The 23,334-nt window shown below is 43.1% G+C and overlaps 1 protein-coding gene across 2 annotated transcripts; it reads left to right on the top strand.

Moving 5' to 3' along the window:
- Nucleotides 1-4,403: 4,403 nt before the first annotated feature.
- On the top strand, nucleotides 4,404-22,796 carry LOC109472615 (malignant fibrous histiocytoma-amplified sequence 1 homolog). 2 transcript variants are annotated; one of them, XM_019772421.1, is made up of 8 exons: nucleotides 4,404-6,377; nucleotides 16,912-19,171; nucleotides 19,387-19,526; nucleotides 19,660-19,922; nucleotides 20,095-20,576; nucleotides 20,782-20,850; nucleotides 20,982-21,182; nucleotides 21,574-22,796. In XM_019772421.1, the coding sequence occupies exons 1-8, from the start codon at nucleotides 4,572-4,574 to the stop codon at nucleotides 22,788-22,790; spliced, it is 6,438 nt and encodes a 2,145-aa protein (XP_019627980.1). In that variant the 5' UTR covers nucleotides 4,404-4,571; the 3' UTR covers nucleotides 22,791-22,796. The 2 variants fall into 2 exon arrangements, with proteins under 2 accessions (XP_019627980.1, XP_019627981.1); XM_019772422.1 differs by lacking the exons at nucleotides 16,912-19,171; nucleotides 19,387-19,526; nucleotides 19,660-19,922; ... (2 more) ...; nucleotides 20,982-21,182; nucleotides 21,574-22,796 and adding exons at nucleotides 8,545-8,597; nucleotides 8,799-8,972; nucleotides 9,273-9,483; ... (1 more) ...; nucleotides 10,371-10,480; nucleotides 10,685-11,236 and having other exon boundaries at nucleotides 4,415-8,394.
- The last annotated feature ends 538 nt before the right edge of the window (nucleotides 22,797-23,334 follow it).

Below are 23,334 nucleotides of genomic sequence, written 5' to 3'. Positions count from 1 at the left end.
TTGTAAACGTACAATGAATTTGGCCTTTCCGCTGCTGATATGACTGTGTGTGAGTTCATTGTTAGTTGTAGTTATGCCTTTACATTTTCCCACCAATTTAATTTGTTAGTTGTCAGATTTTTTCAGAAAACATGTCAAGTATCAAAGACAAACTAACAGTCTAAGGCATCCTATGATATTTCCAAATGCTTCAATAGGAACCATGAAGTCAACATGACAGGCTGGTTCAAACAATGAAGTTTGGACTTTGAATCAAATCACTGTATTGATAAATAACATGACATTAGAAGACAAGGGCTTCCTTCAACTGTTGAGGCCAAAAGCATTTGGAGTTAATTCAAAAGCTGATTTTTTAATCAGAGAAAAAAAATGAAGCAGGCAAATCCAAGATGAAATTGGTGAGGCCTTTCATCAGGCTTCTAACATCTGTTCTCATGAACAGTGAAGTTATCAGATGTACGTATTTATGTTGACTTATACATTGAACTTTGACGTCAGATGTAGGAAATTGGTGAAGCCCTGTTTTCAGGGGCTTACATTCTCAAAAAATAGAAATTACATACTAGTCATAAAACAAATAACATTAACCTGCAGGCATGTTACCTTGTAATTGTGTACCTCTGTATCAGTATAGCCGGTATAACCCTTGGCGTAACACACCAGCTTCGCAGGCACGCGGCGCGGCGGCAGCTAGCTATATCACACCGAACGACTTGTTACACTTAATCTAAGTGTATAATGAGGCTTATAACATCTGTCCTCATGAACAGTGTAGTTATCAGATGCACGTATTTATGTTGACTTATACATTTGAACTGTGACGTCAGATACATACCTACATGTATGCTCCATCGGACGTTGACAGGACACCTGACTGCATGCACCCCAAGCCTTATTTGGTCATGCTGTGGAGTGATTTTCAAGCAGATGCAAGAGGCTGGCTCTTTTTCGTTGTTTACAACATTAGTACTCTTTTTTTTACAATTTTCAGTATTCTGAAAACATCTTTATGGTTGACTTTATTGTCTGTTGAAACTTTTGCTGAACCCTTCTGACTAGCAGGTGAAGTGGCCTATATTTTCAACATTAGCACTCATTTCAATTGTATAGTATACTTGCTGCATGGAAAGTACAGTTCGGGAGCGACAAACTGTACTCTCTAGCGTACTCTCTAAATTTTAAACGGACAATAAAGTAAAGTAACCATAAAGATGTTTTCAGGATACTGAAAATTGAATATATATATATCTTGTAGGGAACGAATATGACGATGACGATAATGGCCAAACCATATAGGAACTGCATGGATTGCTTTTGATTATCAGCAGAATCTAATATATACATGATAATTGACTTAAGGAACAATTGTATAAATATCACTACGCACGAGCTAATAAACTAAGAAGCTTAAGTCTAGAAGAAAAAAGCTACGAAATATCATTGCAGGATAAAAGACCATTGTGTGAACTCTGTACAGACTGCCGACAGTCTTGTGATGTTTGAGGTTTGAAGTCCACAAGTTATTTTTACCGTTTGGTGCAAACAAGCCGGCCCACCTGGAGGTTTTATCAGCATTTTGAGTGACAGGTATTATAACATCAGTTTTCCTCACCATGGTAACGGCGTCATGCGACAGGCGGGTTCTATAGCTGAGTCCTGCCGCTGGAGGCAGTTCGGCGGGGCTCCGGCCCCGGGCCGGCGGACTGAACAGGGACGTGTTCTTACGGACGTTTATTTTTGTGGATTTCTGTTACCACCGGGGTCGAACTGAACTGGATTTGAGGACTGATTGAACTTTAATTTTAGAGTAAGAATTAAGGACTTTTTCTTGTGGTTTTCCCGCTAAAACCTCGCGAAAACGACAAGAGGATAGCGAGACCATTCCGACAGGATTAACTGCCACCCGAGTGGTATTACAGGTGGAGTGGACGTACATTACAAAGACTAAATATTATCCCGATACACTGTAGACTTTGCGAAGCTGTCTCAACTCAACTGTCATCTTTCTGACTGCATCAATAGAAGGTAAGCCGTGATATTTCACATAAATATTATCATCTGTGAATAAAAATATTTCATCGGTTCATAGAATTTGTGACTTGCCCCTCAGTACGTCCTAAGAAAATTGTATGTCACATGCTATTTAGTACAGAACAATACATATATGTAAGTAGGAGACGTACATGTTATGAACCGATGAAATATTTGATTTGTAAACGAGAAGTTAGCCTGGTGTCCAGTCTTTATTCGGGCCTACAGGAGTTCTTTGCCACCCGACTCAGCTAGGATACCCGGGGCTAATATTAACTCCTGGCGCAGAAAACTCTATTTAGCAAAGCTCGTAAAAGCGTAACACTCACCGAGCCGCCAACTGAGCTTGGAGGATGGGGGGGGGGGGGGGTGGTCTTAAAGACTGGCCCCGAAGACACCCACCCTAACCACGATAGACTGGGCACCAGGTTCACGAGAAGTGGTCACCTGGTCAACTTGAAGTGTTGAAATTGATTGCTTAGACCAGGTATGCATTATCGAGCTGGGGGCATAGCCTTTGAATTGTCATGTGTACTTCCTATCCTTATTACCGCTCCTCATATCTTCAAAACAAAGGGATAATTCCTTCTAGCATTGCACCATCGTCACTCACGTGATCTTCCAGACACCAGATACATGTGTAGGAATATAACCCTTAGTCCGAACTTGAATGATCACTTACAGGTGATATTATTTGACGATAACGGGCACTAAACCAGGATAGGTGTCTCTCCTTTGGTATAATGAATGAATGAATGAACGACCTTTATTGTACATTTGTGCTCTAACAAGCTAAGTACAGGTCATGGATAGACAAGGAAAAGGATACAGCAATTACACTTAAACTATACATACTAATGTGATCTACTATTTACATGTTCAACGTCTTCTCGCTTCTTGACGCAGTTATAGATGTACGAGCATATGGAACCAATAATACATGATTTGTCAAGTTTCATGAGAAATCTTAATTTTTCTACTTCATTTAAATGGTGCGTTGTGGTGCACATACACAGGTGACAATAGTTCACAACCGTTCATTTGAACAGAATAGCGCCGGTTTTGTAATATCACCTAATAATCACATATGACGCTGTCCACAGTCTCGTGATGTTTTGTTTGACGTCCACCAGGTGTTTTTGCTGTTTGGTGCAAACAGGTCGATGTGTTATCAGCTACTTGAGTTTTCGTCTCCATGGTGATAATCTCTTGTGACAAGCCTGAAATGGCTCCCTTTTAATGTCATATTGGAGCTGATGAAAAATTCCTTGGGATTTTTTCAAAATCATCATACTTTCCAATTGTGAACGACCGTGTCCAACATACACTACTGATGTCTGTTGTCATTGGAAGATATTACACGTCTTCCTTTTCTGGTTTAGGCCTATGTAAGTCTAAATCTAATATTTTCCCCAAATTCATAGGCAGTACAAATCATCAGAGATGGCGGAGACGTAGACAAATATAACTGTACAATGGCAATGCCTATTATGCCAACCCAACCCAATGCGTACCTGTGTATATATGTAATGTACTTGTTAACCTCTATATAGACTTACGTTTGTCAGCTTTTGCTGCCTGTAAGTCTGTGTAATGTGTTGTTTGCATTTGAAACAAATAAATGAATAAGTTTGGTTAGTTCTTTGATTGACAGGTGTGTAAACAACAGTTTTCCTCACCATGGCAACAGACTCGTGACAGGCCGGTTGTATACAAATGTACATGTAGTAGAGCCATTCGCCTACTATTGCCATACATTCGTGTGACTGATAACGATCTAATTTTTTTTGGTGCTGACCCATAGCTATAGCAAAGGTCAATGACTAGCGAGTAGGATGTTTGTGTACATTTAGAGCTAATGTTTAAGTAGGGTTTCCCAATAACATACTGGGTAATGTTACAACCTGTGCGCACTTGTAGCTTGTCAGTTCTTTGTACACCGGGAATGCATTGTGTATAACATGGCACTACCACTAATATTCTAAAGCATGCTATTCTCAGATACATGTATCGGTCTCGTTAAAACAGTGTACACGAAGTCTGTTACTAGTGGAAGAGTAGGTAGACTTTCATTTAAGTCCACTGAGATCACCTTGCTTTTACTTTCACCATACTTTCTTATTTTTTCATTTGCATGGGGATAAAAAAACAATATGCACAACATCAACATAATACAAAGCAGTATATTATTATACTCATTACACGTGGTTGATATTACAAAACCATCTCATGACACATATTTGGGCTTTCCTTGCAGAAATATCAAGAATATCATCATGGCTTCACCACAAAGCCTTAGGGCAAAGATAAAACCTACTGAATGGTACATCATGGGGAAAACGACAACTCTTTTGACACTAGACTTGTCTAACCAGCACCTCAGCCAGCTACCCGATGACCTTTTAGAATTAACTGAGTTGGAGGCTTTGGAGTTAGAGAATAATAAATACATCAAACTCTCTGACAATCTTATCGGATTGACCAATCTGAAAGTGTTGAGTTTAGATGAATGTAATCTTGACACAGTTCCAACTGCCGTCATGAAGCTTGAGCAGTTGGAAGTACTGTATCTCAGTTACAACAAGAACATCACCCTGCCGGATGAGATGTGTAGTCTAGTTAACCTATCTTTACTGGACCTGGGGAACTGCGACCTTAAGACAGTTCCTGCTTCCGTGACGAAACTTTCACAGTTGAATGAATTGAGCCTCTGGTACAACAAGGAGATCAAACTGCCGGATGAGATGTCCAGTCTAGTTAATCTTACCCACCTGGACTTAGATAACTGTGACCTGGACACGTTACCGCCTGTTGTTCTGAAACTGTCAAACCTACAGGAGCTGGATCTAAGTGGTAATCAGATCTCCCTGCCAGATGAGTTGTACAAGCTACAGAATATAAAAGTATTGGGACTATGTGATTGTAACTTGGCGACGGTTCCGCCGGTAGTACTGAAACTCACCCAGCTGGAGGAACTGGACCTCAGCCGGAACAGCGGGATCCACCTGCCGGATGAGCTGTCCGGACTCACCAACATCCGGGTACTGAAACTAGGGGAAACAGGCATGGTCACAGTTCCTCCGGTAGTGTGGACATTGACAAAATTAGAGTGGCTGGACTTGGACTCTAACCCATTACAGACATTACCGGCGGGAATTGGACAGATAACAAGCATCAAACACTTGGATCTGTTCGACTGCAAGCTGCGCACGCTCCCATCTGAAATATGGAGGCTGACACAGTTAGAATGGCTGGACCTGAGCTCTAACGCGCTACAGACGTTACCCATGGAAATCGGAAAGCTCACCAACATTAAACACTTGGATCTGTCTAACTGCAAACTGCGCACACTCCCATCTGAAGTGGGGAGACTGGCACAGTTAGAATGGCTGGACCTGAGCTCTAACGCGCTACAGACGTTACCCATGGAAATCGGAAAGCTCACCAACATTAAACACTTGGATCTGTCAAAAAGCGAGCTGCACACACTCCCACCCGAAATGTGGAGACTGACACAGTTAGAATGGCTGGACCTGAGCTCTAACGCGCTACAGACGTTACCCGCGGAAATCGGACAACTCACCAACATTGAACACTTGGATCTGTCTGAATGCGAACTGCGCACACTCCCATCTGAAGTGTGGAGACTGACACAGTTAGAATGGCTGAACCCGAGCTCTAACCCACTACAGACGTTACCCGCGGAAATCGGACAACTCACCAACATTGAACACCTGGATCTGTCTAACTGCGAGCTGCGCACACTCCCACCCGAAATGTGGAGACTGACACAGTTAGAATGGCTAAACCTGAGCTCTAACCCACTACAGACGTTACCCGCGGAAATCGGAAAGCTCACCAACGTTAAACACTTGACGCTGTCAAAATGCGAGCTGCACACACTCCCACCTGAAGTGTGGAGACTGACACAGTTAGAATGGCTGAACCCGAGCTCTAACCCACTACAGACGTTACCCGCGGAAATCGGACAACTCACAAACATTGAACACCTGGATCTGTCAAACTGCGAACTGCGCACACTCCCACCCGAAATGTTGAGACTGACACAGTTAGAATGGCTGGACCTGAGCTCTGTCCCGCTACAGACGTTACCTGCGGAAATCGGACAGATCACTAACGTCAAACACTTGGATCTGTCTAAATGCAAACTGCGCACACTCCCACCTGAATTGTGGAGACTGACACAGTTAGAATGGCTGAACCTGAGCTCTAACCCACTACAGACGTTACCCGCGGAAATCGGACAACTCACCAACATTAAACACCTGGATCTGTCTAACTGCGAACTGCGCACACTCCCATCTGAAGTGGGGAGACTGACACAGTTATTATATATAGAACGGCTGGACCTGAGTTGGAATTCCCTTGACGCTTTACCTGTGGAAATTGCACAGCTTACAAACGTATCTGGCCTTGACGTCATTGGAAACCCACTCATAAAACCACCAGCTGAAGTTTGCAGTCATGGGATCAATGCAATCAGACAGTACTTCCACGAACTTGAACACTCAGAGGAAGAAGTATCCGCTCGTTTGAAAGTTGTAGTTTTAGGAGAGAAAATGGCGGGAAAAACAAGTTTGGTACAAACGCTAAGCAAGGGCCAGTCCACCCTGACAGAAGAAGAGGACCGCACACACTGTGTAGAGATAACTCAGTGGGCACCTGATGACAACATCACTTTTGAAGTTTACGACTTTGGCGGCCATGACGTGTACCATCTCACTCATCAGTTCTTTTTGACTCCAGATGCATTTTACCTGTTGGTAGTGAATCTTCAGACATACAGATGCACTGAACATGATTACATGAAGGCTGTAGGGTTTTGGTTGGACACACTGAATGCTCACGTGCCGGGGGCGGTGGTTTCATTGATTGGAAGTAAGAAGGATCTTTGTCCATCTGCAGACGTAGAAAGAAAGACGCACGACATCCAGAAAAGGGTCAAACAACAAGAGGTGTTGTGGGAAAGACATTTAAAACAACAAATCGAAACACTTGAGCTTGTACGGCAGTTACAGAAACCAGGTTCATCGAAGTCTGTGGAAGATTTAACCCAGCATCTAACACGTGTTAATAACCTGCTTTCGAAGAGATTGCGTATTATTGAAGATGTGCACAGTGTGTCTGTGAAACAGAAGGCGGCAATTCTCGCAATATTCACAATTTCATCTTACATTAAACTGAAAGACTTTCTTTTGAAAACAGCGAGGAATACAACATTGTTTCCCACACTGAGAAGAATCCTACCAAAGACGTGGGTAGATTTTAAACGTTTGCTTCAAAATCAAGCCTCGAATACAGACGCTGATGAAACTTATGCCGAAATGTCGTCACTGGAGAAAGTCAAACAGCCCCGAAAATACTGGCTGAAAGTAACTGACTGTGAACGACTTGGACAACTTGCTGGACTTTCATCAGATAGACTGGAGCCAGTCCTGTCTTACCTAAAGCAGGTGGGAACCATCCTCAGGTACACGGACATACCGGAACTCAAGGCCTTTATCTTTCATGACCCTCCCAGATTGATAGACATCTTCAAAGACCTGTTTCACCATGATACCGACACCCTTCTCTCCGCAGCAAATTCAAAACTAGACAGGTTCACTTCTCCTCAGCTGGTCGGATTCCGATCGGACCTCCGGGACCGCGGACTTATCAAGAAGGAAGTGATCGCATGTTTATTACCACCTAATATCAACCCGGACATTGTTACTGCACTGATGCAGAACTTTGGCTTATGCTTTGAGATAGAGGCTAAAGACAAAACGGACCCTTCCAAACACATCAGTCTGTACAAGATCCCTTGGTATTTGGACCATCAAATGCCAGGGGAGTTGAAGGATGTCTGGCCTGAAGTCGTACCAGAAGATCAGGAACAGCTGCCGCTGATGTGTGATATCAGAGGATTCTGTCCCCGGGGACTGTTTCAGAGGTTCAGTGTTGGGATCCATCCACTTGTCAAGGACAGGGTTGACTGGAAAGACGGTGTCATGGCCTACCATAAGCACCGGGATTATCCCATACTGGTGTGTTCCAAACGTGGTGCAGATGACACCTACATTACCATGGCAACCAGAGGCAGGCTTGACCAGGCAGATGAGATGTGGGGCGTGGTCCACCCACTGCTGGAGGTGCTGGTCCAGCTGCTGCAGGAGTGGCCAGGTGTGCTATACTCCCTCCACGTCACCTGTGCGCACTGCATCAAGGCAGGACTGGAGAAGCCGCACCAGTACGACCTGAGGGACCGGACTGCAGAGGACGGCCGTGACGTCAGGTGTCCCGGGGTCATGCATACAGCAAAAACGTCGGCTGATCTTGTGTACAGACCGAGCAGATTATCAGGTATGTTTGGATGTTGCATTTGATAGAAAGCGTTCCATATGAATCTTATAACCATAGTGTACCATTTAGCTTTATTCCAAGTATTAAAATGTCTTGTAACCTCAATGCCTGGACTGATTCCCATTGTAATGACGTCTTTCCTTTTCGTAGTGGCCGAGCGTAGAGCATCGTTGACTGAAATAATGCCGCCTTCACATGGAAATGTAAGTAGTGGAGAAAACGATAGTAGACATAGTATCATTTGTTAAATGATGCATTCTAGTAGTTGTTTATATGTAATTTTATTAGATGTTGCACCTGTCCAACTTTATAGAAATTTTGCGGCTAGTCTCTTTTGATTCCCCTTTACAGAATATGTTCATCTTTAGGGCTGACGACGTTTTGGTAAATGTTTTCTTGATCAGGATTGCTACAAGATGACCTCCGACCCGCTCGGTGTCGCACTGATCATCAGCAACACTAACTTTACGGATCAGACATGGAACAGACCAGGAGGGAAGCAGGATCTGGACAACCTCAGAAAGATTTGTGAGAAACTTAAGCTGCAACAGGAGATCAGAGAGGACCTCACAGCACAGGTGGGTTATTCATCGTGACGGTCTAATTTATGATAATAGCTTTTTTCCAATCTAATTTTTGGTTGCTTGTTGTTCAATTTGGAATTGAAAGGCTCTTTAAAATCTAATCATGTACTACCTGTAAATAGACATTTTACCCGACATTTACATTTTAGGATGTTGTTAGATTTTCTTTGAAACCGTTGCTAAAAGCTCATATTTTTGCGTTCTAAAGATGATACTGTGCCACCAGAAGTCATCCTGAATGTGGAAGAGTTTATACAGCCGTAACTGAACTATACTTTTCTCTTAAACCCTCAGGAAATGTCAGCCGTAGCAAAGGAGGTCTCCCAAAGAGATCACAGCAACTACGATTGCTTCGTGCTGTTCCTGCTGTCCCATGGTGTAAAGGCAGGAGTGTCGGGTACTGACGGACAGCACGTTCCTGTGGACAGCATCATTTCTAGTTTCCAGGCATGTAAGAGTCTTGTGGGAAAACCGAAACTTTTCTTCATTCAGGCTTGCAGAGGAGGTGAGAATTCTTTACGGGAAACCGTTACTAAACGACCGGGATAAAGTAATTATAGGCAGATGATTGACACAGAAATATCTCTACAAGTGCTTCTTTGAATCATTATCCATTAAAGGCGAACATAACACTTCCCTGTATAGGAAAGCACATGACCTCATACGTTTTCTATATCATCTTCATACATTATTTTTCTTCAGCACTTAGTACTTAGAGATTCCTTGTGAAATTTAAGAGCGCAATAACATAAAAGTTCCATTGCACAAAAATGGCGACGTTGGGGTTCCTTGTTAACGTGGACTTGTCATCCAAACTTTTCTAGTTGACACGGACAAAGGTGTGGATCATGCAGACACGACCCCAGGTGAAGCAAGCAGCACCTCACAAGCCGGGACAGAAGCATCAGATGGAACTGCTGAAACCACCGAGTTACCTCCTCCTCCAACAGCCGCACCACCCGCACCTCCAGCCCCTGTGGAGAGTCCTGATGCCGGAGAAAGAACCTTACCTACAGCGAGTGACCGGCTGGTGATGTACGCTACAGTACATGGTGAGTACTAAACCCCGCAACCCGGATAGTGTTTATCCACGGAAATGCTACTAATCTTCTTAAACAGCTGACAACGTTCTAAGAGCAAATGCACATATTTTTCCAAACCAAAACATGTTCTCAAACATAAAAACTCAATGTAGATATGGAGTACATCCATCATCTTTTGCATGTCATTCCTAAACCGTTCCAAGATTTCATGAAATTTATTTTTTCAGTGGAATCTTTAGCGCTATACAGCTTATGTCACTCATGTTGCTACTGTACATTGATCAATAACATGCTCCGAACGTGGAATGTCTGTGTGGAATTGATCGACCCAATATAACGTGTTTTACAGGTCACGTGTCCTGGAGGAACTCCAACACAGGCACGTGGTTGATCCAGGTCCTTGCTGACGTCATCACAGAACACGCCGAGACGGAAGAGCTACAAGACATGCTCAGAAGGGTGAGCTAACGTCGTGTTCTCTATCATATTGTACACTCACGGTTGCAATTAATCGCCTTCTTGTGTCCTCTGCTGTGATTCTGTTTTATATGGTTCTTAAGCACTGTCTGAGTACAACCATAGGTTGTTGACTGATTGGTTGACCATGTAAACCGACTGGCTCATTATTGAAACTTATAGTGACAGTTTCTTTCCATCCACCAGGTAAACGCCAAAGTCGCAGACTTCAAAACTCAAAACCAAGAGTACAAGCAGCAACCGGAAGTGACGCACACCCTACGCAAGAAGCTCTACTTCTTCCCTCGGGCTGTAGCTGAATAGAATCCGTAACTTCAACTTTCACATTTTAACAATGTAACAAAGACCCGCACTTTGAAATATCTATACTGTAAATCATGACATGGTGTGGATTGACAGCCCAGGCAAATATGATCTCGAAGATTCCCAAGTTCAAATATCTTTATATAAGGCATAGTCGACCATAAGTATGTCACATATAGTAGTAGCTCACACACTTTAGATGCTACACAACACGTCGCTGTTGTCTAGCATCTAATTAAGCATCCAATGCATATGGGAGGACATTGTTTGTAGCATGTTGCTACGTTTTCGATTAACATGTCAAAGCAGTCAAGGCGTCGATGTACAGTGATAATTTATATAAAAAGACATGGAAATTTCAAGCCAAATAGAAAGGATGTGAAGAATCTAGACTGTCGAAGGATGTTGAATCTGTGTTGTAATGTCATAATTGCTCCAAGAAGAATTTTGTTTGTAAATAAATCCATAAATCTGTACAGACCTCTTTTGCGTGTCATGAGCTTACTTCAGCAGATTCTTCCTTATCGTTAGTAATACAACAGTAAGCTCTAGATATTGTTATATAATTAGTAATAAAACAGTAACCACAAGATACAATTAGTCATAAAACAGCAAACTCTAGATTATCGTATTAATTTCGATTATCGAATTTCTTTATCAAAGTGGATACTGGAGATAGTTTGCCAGATAAGGGCTGTGTATGGGGAGTTCGAGGACAACCGTAAACCGGATTAATCAGGAAAATTTTCAACTCTACAACTCTGACTAAAAATCATATTCTGATACTTATCAGGGGGACATTACATGAAATTAATCCACTTGATATAAATATTTCCACAAGCCGTTTATCTTCACAAACCCCCTTAGTTTAAAAAGGTCCTAACCACCCCTCTATATAAACCATGGTATAACCCTGCGGTAATTATGAATCAATCTAAGTATGCCCAACCTGTCAGTGGAGACACCTGGCATTTTTTAAACGTTGTTTATTTTACACAAAACTTTATACTTCCGCAAGTCCATGAGTTATTTTGTATATGATGTACAAACAGAGTTCCCTGTACAAAAGTTGTGAGAAGAAGAAAATATCGAACAGACACTAGACCTCATCTTTGAGTTAAAGCTATGTTTTCAAAGAAGTCCAGGACCTATGGAGATAACTGTCACATAAAACCCATTGTCGGGACATATTATATAATTAACTAGGCGTATTAGCTGAACCCTGATCACCCTCTGCACGACCTTGTTCCCCCTGAACGTGCAACGGCTACAGGGAGACAGCTTAGGAACAGCAACACGTTCACTCTGCCCAAGGCGAGGACCCTGCGCCTGAAACAGTCCTTCATTCACTGCGCAGTAAGACTCTTCAATGCCAGTGACAATGGCTGATACATGTATCTGAAAACCTATGCCTGCTATTTGCATGCATATAGCAGAGTGAATGGTGTTTGTACATATTTGTATATAGTGTGTTTTTCTGTGTACCTGTCCTGTCTTGGTTTTTTAACTTATTGTAAAAATCAGTTACGCAATTCAGTGAGGCATGCAGCATTCCCTGCTTTTGTATGATTTTGTTGATTGAATAATAAACTGTAAACTGTAAATATGTACGACATAGTTGACCTGTAGAATCGTCAGAACAAGAAGTGCAAAAGATGTTGAAAAATGTTCAACCGTCTATCCTGCCTGGCCAATCTCAGTGTGTCCAATATCTGAAACTTTCCACACCTGCCAGAACTTATCAGATGCACGTATTGATGTTGACTTACGTATGACGTCAGACATGTCCTAGCGGACGTTGACCGGACACGTAACTCCACATCAACCTCCAGCCTTATTTGGTCATGCTCTGGACCCACCTACCATGTCTACAGAGATGAGAAACACTTTATTTATAATTACATGAAAATGAAACCAACCATAAAGGAAATTTCAAAGCTTTTAAATGCAAATTCTTAATGGGGATAATAAAACTGACTATTGGTAATTCAGGGAAATTTTAATAAAATTGTGATAACATAAAAACACAAGCTTTGTCATTACATATAAAATCACAGAGAATTGAGATTAGAAAAGGGAAAGGGTAGAGAAAATTTTCAACATAAAATCATGACAGGGTGAAGGTTTAGTTAGAGCTTTGTAAGTGACAGTCTGCTGACAGTCTTGTGATGTTTGAGGTTTGAAGTCCACAAGTTATTTTTGCCGTTTGGTGCAAACAAGTCTGCCCACCTGGAGGTTTTATCACCATTTTGAGTGACAGGTATTACAAAACAGTTTTCCTCACCATGGTAACGGCCTGATGTGACAGGCGGGTTCTATAGCTGAGTCCTGGCGCTGGAGTCAGTTCGGCGGGGCTCCGGCCCCGGGCCGGCGGACTGAACAGGGACGTGTTCTTACGGATGTTTGAGTGGATTTTCTGTTACCACCCGGGCTCCAACTGAGCTGGATACTATTGAGTACTAATAGGATTTCAGTTTTGAGTAAGAATCCATGACTTTTTCTTGTGGTTTTCCTGCTAAAAACTCGCGAAAACGGCAAGAGAATAACGAGACCATTCCGACAGGATTAACTACTACCCGACGTGTATTACGCGTTCAGTGAACGTTTTTTCCCTATCGAGATATCATCCTGAGAGACTGTAGACTTTGTGAAGCTTTCTCAACTCAACTGACATCTTTCTGACTGCATCAAATAGAAGGTAAGTCCTGATAATTCACATAAATACAATCATCAGATCTGTACATATGTCTTACATAATATTATTATATGTATTATTTTGTGTACTAAATAGCAATGTCCCATACGATTGCATTAGGACGTACGCAGGGGCAGGTCGTATAAATTATATGAACCAATTAATGCAATATTTGTACTTTGTCAACAAGAAGTTAGCCTGGTGTTCAGTCTATCGTCGTTAGAGTGTGGGATGTATCTTCGGGGCTACGGGAGCTCTTCGCCGCCCGACTCAGCTAGGTTCCCCGGGGCCAATCAACTCATGGCGAGCAAAACTCCATTAGCAAAGGCCATAAAGGCGTAACACTCACCCGGCGGCCAGTTGAGCTTGAAGGGGAGGGGGTAGAGATGCCTTTTAACTTGGCTCAGCCGTCTGATTAGTGTTGACTTCTCATGAAGTCAATGTATCAGAATACATGTAGTTGCTATGGACTCTCAGCTAAAAGCGTTGATGCGCCGCATGTTGAAATTGATTGGTTAGACCAGGCATGCATTATTGAGCTGTTATACCGTTATCAACCTTCTCGTTCCCGGTATCTCAAGTTTAAAACCAAAGGAAACCATTTTCCTTCTGGCATTGTATCATTGTCACGTGCACGTGTTTATCTCGCAGACACTACATATGCAGAGAAATCCCAAAAGTCAGTATAACTCGTAGTCTAAACTTGAATGATCACTTACAGGTGACATTATTTGACGATAACAGTAGCCAGGGTAGAAGTCTTTGGTATGATGTTAACGAAAATGATGCATCGTGGTGCACATACACAGGTGACAATGGTACACAACCATTCATAGGGGCCTGCAAGCCCTTTTTCGTAAGGCGTAATCAGGCCGTTTTAGACTTCGTAATTCGTAGGCAGCCTCCGCAAAAATCAACGTAATTCGTAATTGGACATTAGCCGCAAATCGTAAAGTTGTAATCAGCTCTGAGACTTTAACGTAATTCGTAACAGGCGGCGAAAATTTTGCGTAATTCGTAACCACTACCCCCCATTGCAGGCCCTCATTCATTTGAACAGAATAGCGCCGGTTTTGTAATATCATCTTAATCATGTTAATACAACGCTGTCCATGTTCTCGTGATGTTTGAGGTTTGAAGTCCATCGGTGTTTTTGCCGTTTGGTGCAAACAGGTCTATGTGTTATCAGCTACTTGAGTATTCGTCTCCATGGTGATAATCTCTTGTGACAAGCCTAAAATGGCTCCCTGTTGTCATATTGGAGCTGATGAAAAATTCCTTTGGATTTTTCAAAATCAACATACTTTCCAATTGTGAACGACCGTGTCCAACATACACTACTGATGTCTGTTGTCATCGGAAGATATTACACGTCTTCCTTTTCATGTTTAGGCCCATCTGTACACCGCGATAAGTCTACATCTAATATTGTCCCCAAATTCATAGGCAGTACAAATCATCAGAGATGGCGGAGACGTAGACAAATATAACTGTGCAATAGTACGTACCATGCCTATTATGCCAACCCAACCCAAGGCGTACCTGTGTATAAAATGTAATGTACTTGTTAACCTCTATGTAGACTTACGTTTGTCAGCTTTTGCTGCCTGTAAGTCTGTGTAATGTATTGTTTGCATTTGAAACAAATAAATGAATAAGTTTGGTTAGTTCTCTGATTGACAGGTGTGTAAACAACAGTTTTCCTCACCATGGCAACAGACTCGTGACAGGCCGGTTGTATACAAATGTACATGTAGTAGAGCCATTCGCCTACTATTGCCATACATTCGTGTGGCTGATAACGATCTAAATTTTATGTTGCTGACCCATAGCTATAGCAAAGGTCAATGACTAGCGAGTAAGATGTTTGTGTACATTTAGAGCTAATGTTTAAGTAGGGTTTCCCAATAAGATACTGGGTGATGTTATAACCTGTGCGCACTTGTAGCTTGTCAGTTCTTTGCAGACAGGGAATACATTGTGTATAACATGGCACTACCACTAATATTCTAAAGCATGCTATTCTCAGATACATGTATCGGTCTCGTTAAAACAGTGTACATGAAGTCTGTTACTAGTGGAAGAGTAGGTAGACTTTCATTTAAGTCCACTGAGATCACCTTTACTTGCTTTTACTTTCACCATACTTTCTTATTTTTTCATTTGCATGGGGATAAAAAAAAATATGCACAACATCAACATAATACAAAGCAGTGTATTATTATACACATTACACGTGGTTGATATTGCAAAAACATCTCATGACACATATTTGGGCTTTCCTTGCAGAAATATCAGGAATATCATCATGGCTTCACCACAAAGCTTTAGAGCAAAACTACAACCTACTAAATGGTACATCATGGGGAAAACGACAACTCTTTTGACATTAGATTTGTCTAACCAAGACCTCAGCCAGTTACCAGATGAACTTTTTGAATTAACTGAGTTGGAGGCTTTGGAGTTAGGAATGAACAAGGGCATTAGACTCTCTGACAATCTCATCGGATTGCCCAATCTAAAAGTGTTGTCATTATATGAATGTAATCTTGACACAGTTCCTGCTGTCGTCATGAAGCTTGAGCAGTTGGAAGTACTTGATCTTAGTAATAACGAGAATATAACCCTGCCTGATGAGATGTGTAGTCTCATCAACCTCTCTGTCCTGAACCTGGGGAACTGCAACCTTCCGTCAGTTCCCGCTGCCGTGACGAAACTTCCACAGTTGAACAGATTGCGCCTCTGTAACAACAAGAAGATCAAACTGCCAGATGAGATGTCCAGTCTCGTCAATCTCACCCACCTGGAGTTATATAACTGTGACCTGGACACGTTCCCGCCTGTAGTGCTAAAACTGTCAAACCTACAGGAACTGGATTTTTTAAGTTATAATCAGATCTCCTTGCCAGATGAGTTGTACAAGTTACAGAACATAAAAGTATTGAGACTAAGTGATACTAACCTGGCGACGGTTCCGCCAGCAGTACTGAAACTCACCCAGCTGGAGGAACTGGACCTCCGCTGGAACAGCGGGATCCACCTGCCGGATGAGCTGTCTGCACTCACCAACATCCGGGTACTGAAACTAAGGGGAACATACATGGTCACAGTTCCTCCGGTAGTGTGGACATTGACAAAATTGGAGTGGCTGGACTTGGACTCTAACCCATTACAGACATTACCAGCGGGAATTGGACAGATAACAAGCATCAAACACTTGGATCTGTTCGACTGCAAGCTGCGCACACTCCCATCTGAAATATGGAGGCTGACACAGTTAGAATGGCTGAACCTGAGATCTAACCCACTACAGGCGTTACCCACGGAAATCGGGCAACTCACCAACATTAAACACTTGGATCTGTCTAAATGCGAGCTGCACACACTCCCATCTGAAGTGGGGAGACTGACACAGTTAGAATGGCTGGACCTGAGATCTAACCCACTCCAGAAGTTACCCGCGGAAATCGGACAACTCACCAACATGAAACACTTGGATCTGGATAACTGCGAACTGCGCACACTCCCATCTGAAGTGGGGAGACTGACACAGTTAGAAAGGCTGGACCTGAGCTCTAACCCACTCCAGAAGTTACCCGCGGAAATCGGACAACTCACCAACATGAAACACTTGGATCTGGATAACTGCGAACTGCGCACACTCCCATCTGAAGTGGGAAGACTGACACAGTTAGGACGGCTGGACCTGAGATCTAACCCACTCCAGAAGTTACCCGCGGAAATCGGACAACTCACCAACATTAAACACTTGGATCTGGATAACTGCGAACTGCGCACACTCCCATCTGAAGTGGGGAGACTGACACAGTTAGGACGGCTGGACCTGAGTTTGAATTCACTTGACGCTTTACCTGTGGAAATTGCACAGCTTACAAACGTATCTTACATTGACGTCAGTCGAAACCCACTCATAAAACCACCAGCTGAAGTTTGTCGCCAGGGGATCAATGCAATCAGACTGTACTTCGACGAACTTGAACACTCAGAGGAAGAAGTATCCGCTCGTTTGAAAGTTGTAGTTTTAGGAAAGAAGATGGCGGGAAAAACAAGTTTGGTACAAACGCTAAACAGGGGCCAGTCCAGCCTGACAGAAAATGAGGACCGCACACACTGTGTAGAGATAACTCAGTGGGCACCTGAAGACAATATCACTTTTGAAGTGTACGACTTTGGTGGACATGACGTGTACCATCTCACTCATCAGTTCTTCTTGACACAAAGCGCCCTGAATCTACTGACAGTAAATCTTCATGAATACAGGTGTACTGAACAGAGTTACACGGAAGCTGTGGGGTTTTGGTTGGACACACTGAACGCCCGCGTGCCGGGGGCGGTGGTTACATTAGTGTGTAGTAAGACGGACATGTGCAGCGATACAGAAATAGAGGAGAAAACCAGGGACATTCAAGTAAGATTCTCACAGCAACATGACTTGTGGAAACGTACCATACAACAACAAATGAAGAAGTTGGAAAGTAACAGGGCGACCAATGAAGGGACCGATCAGGGGGAAATAGAACGACAGTTAGAACGTACCCGGGATCTCCTGACACGCCCGCTGCGGCTCACAGGTGCGTACTGCGTCAGTTCGGCAGAACCAACATCTGGTTTAGACAAACTAAAGAGTCACATACTGAAAACAGCAAATAATACATCACTGTTTCCATCACTCCGAAGGATCCTCCCGCGGACATGGGTGGAGTTTGATCAGCACCTGCGCGACATGCGTGGCAATGGTACTGAGGAATATCAATCTGCAAGATCAACTTCTCAAGTTGGCCCCGTTCAGAGTATCAAGTCTAAATGGCTCACGCGGGAAGAATGTCTTCAGCAAGGGCAGCTGGCAGGTCTCACGGCAGACAGACTAGAGCCAGTCCTATCTTACCTGCAGCAGGTGGGAACCATCCTCAGGTACACGGACATACCGGAACTCAAGGATCTAGTATTTCATGATCCATCAGGATTGATAGACGTCATGAAAGAGCTGTTTCATCACGACCTGAAGAAGGTTTTTACCAAAAAAAATCCACGTCTCAAGGGCTTCTCGAATACATACCTGAAAAAGATTCAGAAAAACCTGTGGAGCCAAGGCTTTCTGCCGAGAGAAGTGGTTATCGCCTTGTTAGGACCACACGCCACACCAGTAGGAAACGTGGATGTGATCACTAAACTGATGGAACATTTTGGCTTGTGCTACACGGAATGGTCAGATGAACAGAACGGAGAGACCTCAATACGAGTTGGATACTACATCCCATGGTACATAAAGGAGGAAAGACCCGGGACCATTAACAGGAATGTCACAGGGCAGGAATTTATTGTAACGTGTGAGATTGCCCATTTTTGCCCACGGGGATTGTTTGAGCGATTGAGCGTTGTTATCAACAAACTGATCAAGTCCCGACAGGACTGGAAAGACTTAGTCAAGGCTGTGACAGATAGTTTCCCCGTGATTGTTTACCGCGAGAAGAAAGACGAACATGTCAACATTGTAGTGAGGCTCATTGTTCCAGCCCAAGCAGTCCAGGGAACACAAGTAATTTGGCACGTCATCGGACCTCTGAAAGACAAACTATCTACACTTCTGAAGGAGTGGCCCGGACTGCTCTACCGCCTGGTGTATTCCACGTTTACTCAGCAAGCTAAACATAAAGGTGAGTAACTCTCTTCTCAAATTACACTTTCTGTACATTGTTATTCCATGGAGGTAAACATGGTTATTCTAAGTGACTTATTGAAGATTTAAGTTACATTTGTAGCGAGCTTATGATCTTAATGATAGTAAGAGTGAAATTTTGCAATATTTATTTTTAGAATTTAGCGCTAGTATCGATGCTTTAAATGTGCAATTCTTTCCTCGACGTACCAGGGGACCAGCAGACCTTGTCAGTCGCGTCCATCATCCCCACGTTTGAAGTAGGACCGCTGGGCTGTACTGTTCAGCACGGCGGTGTGACGTTGGAGTTTCCCGCAGGCTGTGTTAGAGACACACGGTTCATCTCTGTCGAGGTAAATGTTGTCATTGACAACTCATTTCATCAGTCACATGTGTTACATCTTTAATTCTTTTTAAAATTCTCTCTGTATTTTGCTTTTCTTGTCATTGCAAGTCTTGCATGATCATTCTAAAACACATCCACAGGTTGAAGCCGTGCCAGTTACCGAGGACGTCCGGAGCAACTTCACGGCCATGTCCGCCGTCCTGACTGTGGAGCAGGACTTCCCACAGCGGTTCCTCCGGCCCGTCACCGTCAGGCTGTCCTGGGCATGGACTCAATCAGTGGTGGGGAAGGAAACAACAACAGTGGTTCTACACTACGGCCGAGACGACGAATGGACGTTCTTCCAAACAGACGCTCACCAGGAGGATGGTGGTATCATGTTTCAGACTGATCACTTTCAAAGGTATGTATGTTTATGAGTTTGTGGCTCCTTTTATTTATTACGTTCATGCAATAACGTTTCTACTTTTCTTCATACCATTGTAGTCCATCCGTTCGCTGGCTGACCTATGAATTATTTGCCAACAATATGAATGCTCAGTTTTTCTGATTAGTCTCCTATGATTTCACTTCAGCTATTGGGTGCTGGAAGTTCTTCGGCACCGCAGCAAAGACATTATTAGCTGGGTACAGCGGACTTGGAGTGACTACATTGAAGATAAATCCTACATCATCGTCACACCACTGGAGACAGAAAGACTTTTGCACCTCATCTGTTTGTACAAATCTGACAACTTGACTGACTTGTTCGAATCGCCAGGCGTAAGATTTGACTCTCGAACAAAGCGGAGGGTCACCTTGAAACAGGGTCAGTGGGTCGAAGCAACTTTCTGTCAACATGAAGACGTCGATATTCATCCCCTGGACCTTCCTATTCACCTATCTCCGGATCCACCGACAACTCGGACGGTAAGGCTGGTGGTGCGGGAATCAGTGCCGATAAAGGATGTTTACAACGGGAAAGTCGAGTTTGTAACCAAAGGATCATCCAACCTGGACAGTAAGGGAGGGAGGCAACAGTTCGAAGCATTTGTGCAGCTGCAGCAGCGGCAACAAGGTAAGATAGTGCGTCTTGTTATTTTTAGAATGACCATATATAGTCTGAAGATATACTCAATCTAAAGAAAATTAGAATATTGGACATTTACACGTTGAGACGATGTGTTTGAACGCTTCAACGCACAACCCGCGCTTTATGGTTGATTTACATTCATATTAGACGTGCAACCATCTTTACATTTTTCTTTCCACTTGTTGTTTAGTGGTGATAACAGAGGCGTCTGAGAAAGAAAATGAGCGTCCGGACTTGTTCGAACGTCATGAGAACACAGGTTTGTAAAATCATATTTTGACGAAAACTGTTCTTTCAAAATTACCACTTCTGTATTTGGTAGACATGTGCCAAGTTATGTTTCAATTTTAGCATTGGTAAGCTGTTTTTTTTCTTAAATACTATTTCCAGAGTTGAGTGAGCGCACTCAATCATATGAACAGCATCAGGCGAGACCAGACCAGCCTCCGCCCAGGATACGACGACACACTTCTGTTATTCCAAGCTCCCTTGCCATTTCATTGATTGTCGTGATATTTGGCGTTCTGTGCCAGTTCTACTTTGGGGTCCACATAACCGGCTTCTTTGGACTTCCGGGCGGCATAAAGGAAGGTACGTATCTAATACTGTAAAGTTAACCTTACTGTCACCATATCAGCATTTTGCAACTTTTATTCTATCCAAATAAATGGGAAAACCGTATATTGTTGATGAATATTTAGAAGAATCATTGTTAGCGACCTTAGTAATTATTAATGTCATAATGTTTTTTGAAAATAACATTGCCGTTTTTCTGTAACGTTGTCATCCACTTTGACGTCTGGGATATCTCATGATTTTATACATGATTGTACCATTCAGCACCAGTACATGCTAACACGCTATACTACACTACCCGCCAACACATTGCCATTGTTAAAGCGGAATAAGATTTATAACACTTAAGTGGTGGAAAATGGAAGTGACCAAATGAATAAAAAGCTTGCCTTTCCTTTTTTCATAGCTGGCGTTCAACACACGTCGTATTCTGGCAAGCCTGTTGTGCTACTTGTCAATGATGAATATGGTACTTCTAAGGGTGGAATCTCCACAATAAATCGCCAGTTGGCAAAATTAATAAGTTCGTCAGGAGGGGAGGTTCTTTGTACTGTTTTAAATACCTCCGAAGAGGACACATCTGATGCAAAGGTTGATGGAGTGGAGTTGGTACTTCCAACAAGCTTTAAAACGGACAGAAGACAACCGACTCTTGACTGGCTCACATTCGACCATAGGACTCGATATCCGAACCTTCCACCAGATATAACGCACATCATAGGCCATGCTAGTATCACTGGCAGAGCGGCAAGAAACATCAGAGAACAGCGATACCCTGCCGCCAAGTTGATACTCTTCAACCACGTCATCCCAGAAGACACAGAACACTACAAGAGCGAGAGTAGAGTACTGGGCATCGAAGAGAAAATCGACTTGATCCGGACAGACACGGAACATGCCGATGTCGTATTTTCAGTTGGCCCGAACCTGTATGATTACTACAAAAACGAGATCAGAGTTTCAAAGCCACATTACGAGTTCCTTCCTAGTCCGTTTGACATCTTTAGCCAGATGAATCCGACCTATGTCGAAACAGAAACCAAAGTGGTGTTGTCCATAGGTAGGGTAAAGGGTGCCGAGAGACTGAAAGGCTACGATCTTGCCGCGAAGGCCATGAGTATGGTAATAGGCAGATTCCCTAAGGCAAGATGGCGAGTCCGAGGTGTCAGCGCTGAGGACTTCCCAGAAAGTAAGGAAATAATCGAAGCAAACATTGCGAAGGGTACTTTTCACTTCACTCCTCTGAAGTACGGCACACAGAAACAGCTGAGCAGAGACTTCAAAGAGGCTCATGTCGTCCTGATGCCGTCACGCGCAGAGCCCTTCGGACTGGTCGGTCTGGAGGCCATCGCGGCAGGTGTGCCAACAATCGTTTCCGACCAATCAGGGCTTGCAAAGTTCCTGAAGGCTCAAGATGACGTCATATTTGACCGTCCGATTGTAAAAATCAAAGGGAACGATGAGGAAGACGCTATAAGACTGGCCAACCGCATCGTGGAGATACTGGAGAATGGAAGTAAGGAGTTTAAGGCTGCCAAAGAACTCAAACAGAAACTACTGGCGTCAAAGTACTGGGAAGAGTCGCACAGAAAGTTCCTTGAAGAATGCGGCATTCAGAAGTGACAATATTCTTCATACATGTATATACCTTTAGTAACTTTTTCTTTTTGACATTGGAAGTCAGATTGACCATTCCTCTCAGTGCATGAGGACTGATTTACCTGATAATGATCTAACCTTTAATCACTTAGGGTGGCCTTGGAAATGTTGAATGAATGTAACAAAACCTATAAAAACAACGTACTAGTGCTACAGGCTAGTGTCAGTAAGCTAGTGCGTAACAACATGAATTGAGAAAGAAACGTCCAATAAGTCCAATCTTACCTAGGAATTTTGTCCGTTTTCCCTTTTTGTTGTTTTCCAATCTTATTCGTACTTTTGAATGATATGTACATCATAAATTTGCCATAGTTGTGATTAAACACATTTGGCTGAAACATCTGTGTTTTGTTGCTTACTAAAGGTACTTGACATAACATATCAACTAGTCTTGAATAATTGTCTACGACATACGGCAAAATCGTTACGGAAAACTCTCCATCGTAAGGGCGTTTTCAAACGGCCATACAGTAGCCTCTACCAGGCTTCGGGAGACGGCTGGAAAGAG

Source organism: Branchiostoma belcheri, unplaced genomic scaffold (assembly GCF_001625305.1).
Source record: "Branchiostoma belcheri isolate BF01 breed outbred unplaced genomic scaffold, Haploidv18h27 scaffold28, whole genome shotgun sequence".
NCBI lineage: Eukaryota > Metazoa > Chordata > Leptocardii > Amphioxiformes > Branchiostomatidae > Branchiostoma > Branchiostoma belcheri.
This window is presented reverse-complemented; position numbering and strand designations above follow the sequence as displayed.

What these genes read in the sequence shown, in the direction of transcription:
- LOC109472615 (XM_019772421.1), top strand. Translation starts at nt 4,572, where the DNA reads ATGAAGCTTGAGCAGTTGGAAGTACTGTATCTCAGTTACAACAAGAAC. An exon ending in TCAGCAAGCTAAACATAAAG is followed by an intron (nt 19,172 to 19,386) that starts GTGAGTAACTCT and finishes TCGACGTACCAG; the next exon opens with GGGACCAGCAGACCTTGTCA. An exon ending in CACGGTTCATCTCTGTCGAG is followed by an intron (nt 19,527 to 19,659) that starts GTAAATGTTGTC and finishes ACACATCCACAG; the next exon opens with GTTGAAGCCGTGCCAGTTAC.